At 43.0% G+C, this 6,851-nt stretch overlaps 1 protein-coding gene across 1 annotated transcript; it reads left to right on the top strand.

Moving 5' to 3' along the window:
* On the top strand, nt 1-6,848 carry btf3l4 (basic transcription factor 3 like 4). Its single transcript, XM_006809479.2, has 6 exons — nt 1-170; nt 501-562; nt 3,999-4,112; nt 4,226-4,427; nt 6,112-6,171; nt 6,412-6,848. Exons 2-6 carry the CDS (start codon nt 509-511, stop codon nt 6,456-6,458), a joined length of 477 nt encoding a protein of 158 aa, XP_006809542.2. The 5' UTR covers nt 1-170; nt 501-508; the 3' UTR covers nt 6,459-6,848.
* The last annotated feature ends 3 nt before the right edge of the window (nt 6,849-6,851 follow it).

Consider the following 6,851-nt stretch of genomic DNA (forward strand, 5'->3'; position numbering starts at 1 on the left):
TCTCTTCCTCATCACCTCCATCTTTCGGTGCCGCATGCCTCTGTGCTTAATGGAGCAGGCTCGTTCCCGTAGATGCTGGCTTTTGTGAGAGGGGTGCGGTTTTTGCGGCCCGTGCGGTTGTTGGTTTGCGGACGGAGCGCAACTGCCGGCGCGAGCGGAGCAGCGATAAGGTGTGTGTTCACTGTGGGCCGAGTGTTGTGTTTTCATCTCAGCAGCTGTCTGAGACGCGCGCGCGCGCACACACACACGCGCGTCTGCTGTCAAGTTAGTGTCAGCTCCAGTTACAGTTGTATCTGCTACATCTAGCTTTCCTGTCTCTTTAACATCTCTATTCTCTCGCCTTGTTTTTATGATCATGATAATAATAGTAATAATAATATTTTTCCGTATTTTTGTAATATTGCTCATATTGTTGCTCCAGCTAATTTTGCAGCAGCATTCAAATACTCCTGTTGTTTTAAAAATAAATGTATTTTGTCTTTATTTTTTTCCTCCTATAGTTGAGAACATGAATCAGGAAAAACTGGCAAAACTTCAAGCCCAGGTGCGGATAGGAGGAAAGGTAAGTTGCAAAAATGAAGGGATTTTGATTGCTGAGCTGGTACAGCATCACCTGGACACAATAAGCAGGGTGGTTATTGTAGTTCTGCAGTTCGTGGTTATAATTACCAGTTACTGCTCTTTTTTAAAGTCTTTTTAATTGTGTTGCCTGCAGAAAATAAGCACTGATTGGACAATCAAATTGGTTGATTAAAAACAAAAGAAAAAAAAATGAATCAAGTATTCATTAAAGTGCCCATTAAGTGGTGTATTAAAGTTCTGCTATATGATAATTTTAATAATTTATGTATTTTATTACAGTTTTTCCTCATTTTAAAGAATAAAATGCTTGATCATATCAATCCTTTTAAAAAGTTGCCTCATTCTCCTCACATGCAAAGTTTTTAATAGTCTGGCCCGTCATCTTTTAAAGACGCAGGACTGCAGGCTTACTTGTAGTTCCTGGAGTTTCTGAAAGTAGAATGGGAGGCAGATCTCCTTCCAGCTCCCAGTTTGGATTCATAGACAGACTCTCTCGGCCTTTAAGGTCAGGCTCAACACTTTCCTTTTTGATACAACTTAGTTAGGGATGGCTCAGGGGACAGTAAACCATCCTTTAGTAATGCTGCTATAGGTCAGATTGCTGCAGAACTGCATGTGATGCACTGAGTGCTTCATCTCTTTGTGTTTATACACCACCATATTTTTATCTCCTCTCCCTCAGTCTGGTTTCTGTCTGGTCTCCCTGTGCTCTCCTTTTCTGTTCTCTTCTCTTTCCTCTCACCCTCCCTATTGCTTGTGGCAGATGGCTGCCCTCTCTGAGGCTGGACCTGCTGGAGGTTTCTTCCTAATTAAAGGGAGGTTTTCCTTCTCACTGTCATTAAGTCCTCGCTCAAAGGGAGTCACTTGATTGTTGGGGTTTTCTCCAGTTCTGCCTCTAGACACAGAATAAAGTATCTAGACGAAACTGCTGTTGTGAATTGCGACTATATATATATATATATATGAACCTGAACTGATCAATAGAATTGAAATTATCGTCTGCTATTATTGATATCTGTATCAGTATTTATGATGACCGATAGGTGAAAATTAAAAGAGTAAAGAAGAGATGGAAGAAATTTGGAGGCTTTTTTTCATCACTGAAAAGAGGAAACACATTTTTTATTATTAACTCAAACTTTTGGAGGAAGCTTCCACAGAGAAATACTTTTTAACCAAACTTTGAGTTTTGACGTTCCACAGTTTGACCACCAGAGTTCAATTAAATTTGATTCAATTCAAATTCATTATTAACCCAAACTCTTTCATAGCATGCATTTTTCATTTCTCTTTACTATTTGGGCTGACTGGGACCCGATAAATCATAACAAGAGTTGAATCAAGGCGCTTTATATTGTACAGACCTTACAGTGATAGACAGGAAACAGAGAAAACACCTGCCGTCATATGAGGGCACATGTTAGTCCATCAGCCTTTCACGGCTTATGTGTGGTATCGTTGTCACCAAGTTCTCAAGTTTGTGAACTTGAGTACCAAGCAACGTAGGATTTAAATTGATACCATGTGTACCTACTAAAAAACTTGGACGAGTTTGAATATCGGTGACGTCGACCTCAAGGTTAAGGTCGTATGTCGGACTTTAAAATGTATTTATTGACAGGTGTCTCTACTGGGAGGCTGAGGGGAACTGCTGGCACTACTGGTATTTTTTGTGTCTGAAAGAAAAAAACATCAGCTGATATAATAGAATATTAGATTTTTAAATGACCACTAGTATCACTCTTATATCGATTAGGCTTTACTTTTAATCCTCGAATGATTAATTCATAATAATTCAGAAAATTCTGTCTATCGACAAATAGATTAATCCATCATTTGTTTTGTATCTAACGGCATGATTTGGATTCAGCATGTGATTTATTCTCTAACCCATTATTTCTTCTAATCTTTAACCATTTATATTATAGTGAATGGCCCCCCTATGCCCTTATTAGGGGTGTGAATTGAAAACCAGTTTCAAAGTTGTCGGCTGTTATTGGTGTTGACATGTTTTGTTTTGAGATGATAAAACATTTGAGTTGATGCTGTATGTACCTTCTTTATTCCATGCACTTCCTCGTGATTGAAGCTAAAGTCTTTTTATAACTGATTAACTCACGATGGTATTTTTATGTCCCTATTGCCAGTCTTGGCAGCCGGGGGTCAGTCCGCCAGGGCCTCCGCTCCTGGCCGCCACCCGGCACACAATGCACCCGACCCCTATGGCGCCTCCTGCGGGTGGTGGGCCTGCGGGAGGATGGGCCCATGTCTCCTCTTCGGGCTGTGCCCGGCCGGGCCCCATGGACTAAGGCCTGGCCACCAGACGCTCGCCCTCAGGCACCCTCCCCGGGCCTGGCTCCAGGGCGGGGCCCCGGTAACCCTATCCCGGGCAGGGTAAACTGTTCCCTCGATGTTCTATTCATAAGGGTCTTCTGAATCGCTCTTTGTCTGGTCCCTCACCCAGGACCAATTTGCCATGGGAGACCCTACCAGGGGGCAAAAGCCCCCAGACAACCTAGCCCCTGGGATCCCTGGGACACACAAACCCCTCCACCACGATAAGGTAGCGATTCATGGAGGATCTACGTCGATCTACGTCGATCTACGTCGATCTACGTCGATCTACGTCGCTCTACGTCGCTCTACGTCGATCTACGTCCCTACCCTCACCTATGGCCACGAGCTGTGGGTAGTGACCAAAAGAACGAGATTGCGGATACAAGCGGCAGAAATGAGCTTCCTCCGAAGGGTGGCTGGCCTCTCCCTTAGAGATAGGGTGAGAAGTTCGGCCATCCGGGAGGGGCTCAGAGTAGAGCCGCTGCTGCTCCACATCGAAAGGAGCCAGCTGAGGTGGTTCGGGCATCTGACAAGGATGCCCCCTGGGCGCCTCCTGGGTGAGGTGTTCCGGGCATGTCCCACCGGGAGGAGGCCCCGCGGCAGACCCAGGACACGCTGGAGAGATTATATCTCTCGGCTGGCCTGGGAACGCCTTGGTGTTCCCCCGGATAAGCTGGAGGAGGCAGCTGGGGAGAGGGAGGTCTGGGCCTCTTTGCTTAGGCTGCTGCCCCCGCGACCCGGCCCCGGATAAAGCGGATGAAGATGGATGGATGGATGGTATTTTTTTGCAACAGGATCTGATCTCTCTAGTTGCACAGTAGTTTACTTTTGGCTTCAGGGTGACTGGCTAGACAGGGAAGAAAACTGAAGACATCATATCACTCTGTAAAAGGTTAAATGATGACTAAAACTATTAGTGAAAGTGGTAAGCAATCAGAACCGGACAGAGGATTTAAACACAATATTCTGTAACTAGCCAAACATTTTCTGTCGCTGTATTTTTCTCCTTTCTTCTGTTTCTAAGTCACAGCCTATGACTTAGAAAAGTGTTGATCTGATTGTATGTTTTGTGTTCTCAGGGCACTGCACGCAGGAAGAAGAAGGTGGTTCACAGAACTGCAACAGCTGATGACAAAAAGCTTCAGAGTTCACTGAAGAAGTTTGCTGTCAACAACATTGCTGGAATTGAGGAGGTAAAGTGACATGAATGTGCGGTTGTGTGGAGCAGACCACTGTTTAGTTTTTCAAAGGTAACGTGCATGGACTTGGGTGACTTGAGAGAACTTGGGTGATCTTTTCTCCTCAGGTGAACATGATCAAGGATGACGGGACTGTGATTCACTTTAACAACCCCAAAGTTCAGGCCTCTCTATCTGCCAACACCTTTGCGATCACCGGCCACGCTGAGACCAAACAGATGACAGAGATGCTGCCCGCCATCCTCAGTCAGCTTGGAGCAGACAGCCTCAGCAGCCTGCGCAAGCTCGCAGAACAGTTCCCTCAGCAAGGTGGGTCGCCCCTCAGGGCTTTTTTTATTATTTCATTGATTTTATGTTCATTTAACCAAAATGCATCTCCTACCTCTTTTATCCAAAAAGGATAAAAGAGGTAGGAGATGCAAAGCTAAGTTTACCTGTTAAGTAGACGCCTAAACTTTTTCCTTTTAGTTGGTATTCATTTTCACTCGCTTCCTTTTTGGGAGGATAATTTGTAGTTGACACCACAGGTTGATTATACTTTGATTCATGGGAAAGAAATTCTTGCAGCAGCTCATGTGCAAAATATTCACAGCCTCCTTCAAAAGCATTTACAGCTTCTAGTTTTCTTGGGTAAGGCTCTACCATCTTTGTCCACCTGGAAATGTGCAGTTTATCCAGTTCTTCCTGGTAAACGCCTGATTCTAGGAACGGTTCAGGTGGTCAAGTGCTTCTTGGAACAGTTAAAGCCACATTAACATCACAGAGGTCGATTGAGAGCCGTGTGACCTTGTGGTGGCTTCTGCGTCTTTTTTTTGTCTAACATTCAGTGTATATGCAGGTTTCTGACTTTCTAAGCTGCTGCATGACCCGTCTGTTCAGTTTGCTCCATTTGAACCCCAGTCAAGCTCTAGGCACGTCTCACATTTTGGTTTATTGATAATAGATTGACAGGAAAATGTAAATGTTTCAAAGAAGAGCTACAACACAGTTAAATATGCAAAATCCACTTTATACTTAATATTTACTTTTCAAGGTGAAGCAAATCTTTTAAAGATTTGTTTTTCCAGATGAGCCAAGATGGTATAAACATATACTGGCCACTTTATTAGGTACATATGTTCATCTAGTCTTTAACAAACGTATCTAAGCAGCCAATCACTTGAGAGCAAGTCAGTGTATTTAGGCACAGCACCAAGCATCAGAGTGGAGAAGAAAGGTAAAGGTGATTTTTGGTGTGATGCCATGAAAACGTTCGTCTGAGTATTTCAGAGGCTGCCGATCTACTGGGATTTTCCCGCACAAGAAGGTAATCTCTAAGGGTTTACAGAGAGTGGTCTGAAAAAGAGAATATATCCAGTGAGTGGTAGTTCTCGGGATGAAAATGCCTTGTTAATACCAGAGATCAGAGGAGACTAGCCAGACTGCTTCAAGCTAATAGAAAGGCAACAGTAACTTGTTAGAATCAAGTTAAAAGAAATCTTCTCTGAACCAGCAACCTGTCAGGTAACAGCAGGAAGCTGAGACTGCGATTCAAACAAGCTAAGGCAGTAAACGACTGGAAGAAATGTTGCCTGGTCTAATAAGTCTCAATTTCAAGTGATATGAGACAATACTGGCATATCATAGAGATCAATACCAGCATATATGATAGAAAACTCAGCTCAAAAAAACCTCTCACCTCTGTTTGCCAAACACAGAGACAAGCGGTGTCTCCACATGCCACCAGTGCAGCTTCAGTGCTCCTTTCATTGATTCTTCAAGTTTCTGGGACTCTTGTTCTGAAAGCTATTCCCTTATTGTGGAGAATGCTAACATGGTGACGCCAAAGGCCACTGCCGATGATCTATCGGTCATGGTTTGTGAATGGAGTACTGTCATACTGGAGGAGAACACTCGTATACAGATATGCTTCATCATAGGTTAAAAGTCATTATTTGAGGCAACTTTCTATCACTTTCCAGCTAAAATGTGTTTTTTGTGCATTTCGTCTTAGCTCTTGAAAGCAAGGCTCCAAAGCCAGAGGACATTGAGGAAGAGGATGATGATGTGCCAGGTATGCAGTGTCACATGAATAAAAAGAAGAATGATCAGAATGAAAACTTAGAGACAGCTACACTCTGTTAAATTTTCATTGTAGTATAGAAGATTGCTCTTTTTACTCAATTTAAGTCAATTTGCTCTTTTGAATATTTTTCTGCAGCCTTTAAAAGTTACTACAGTTGAACTCATGTATGTGACTTTAGATTGTTCCTCTAGTTGAACTATTTAATGCTGTGATTTTGCTGTTCTGTAGATCTCGTGGAGAACTTTGACGAAGCATCGAAGAACGAGGCAAACTGACAGAAAAATTCACTGGACTGAGGTGGAGCCTCCATCTGTCTGTTTGAGTGTAGTGATCCGGGCATATCAGACACTCTCCAAATATATCCCACAGACTGTTACGTGTTCCCATGACCTACACATGTCTGAGTCGCACACTAGCACTACTAGGTTGTGTATTTAAAAAAGAGAGAGAGAGAAAAGAATAAGAACCCAACGCTCATCTAAACGGTGAATCTCTTCCACACTGTCGTTCATTATCAGATTACTGTGGTCTATAAAGCCAGTCTTAAGAGATTTTTCTTGTGTTTTGTTTATGAAACAAAAAAGACGTTTAACATTTTTTTAAACGATGCTGTGATCATTGACTGAATGTTCTGAATGTTTTTATCAATAAATCAAAGAATTGTGTGC

Source organism: Neolamprologus brichardi, chromosome 23 (genome assembly GCF_056152115.1).
Source record: "Neolamprologus brichardi isolate AB-2024 chromosome 23, ASM5615211v1, whole genome shotgun sequence".
Lineage (NCBI taxonomy): Eukaryota > Metazoa > Chordata > Actinopteri > Cichliformes > Cichlidae > Neolamprologus > Neolamprologus brichardi.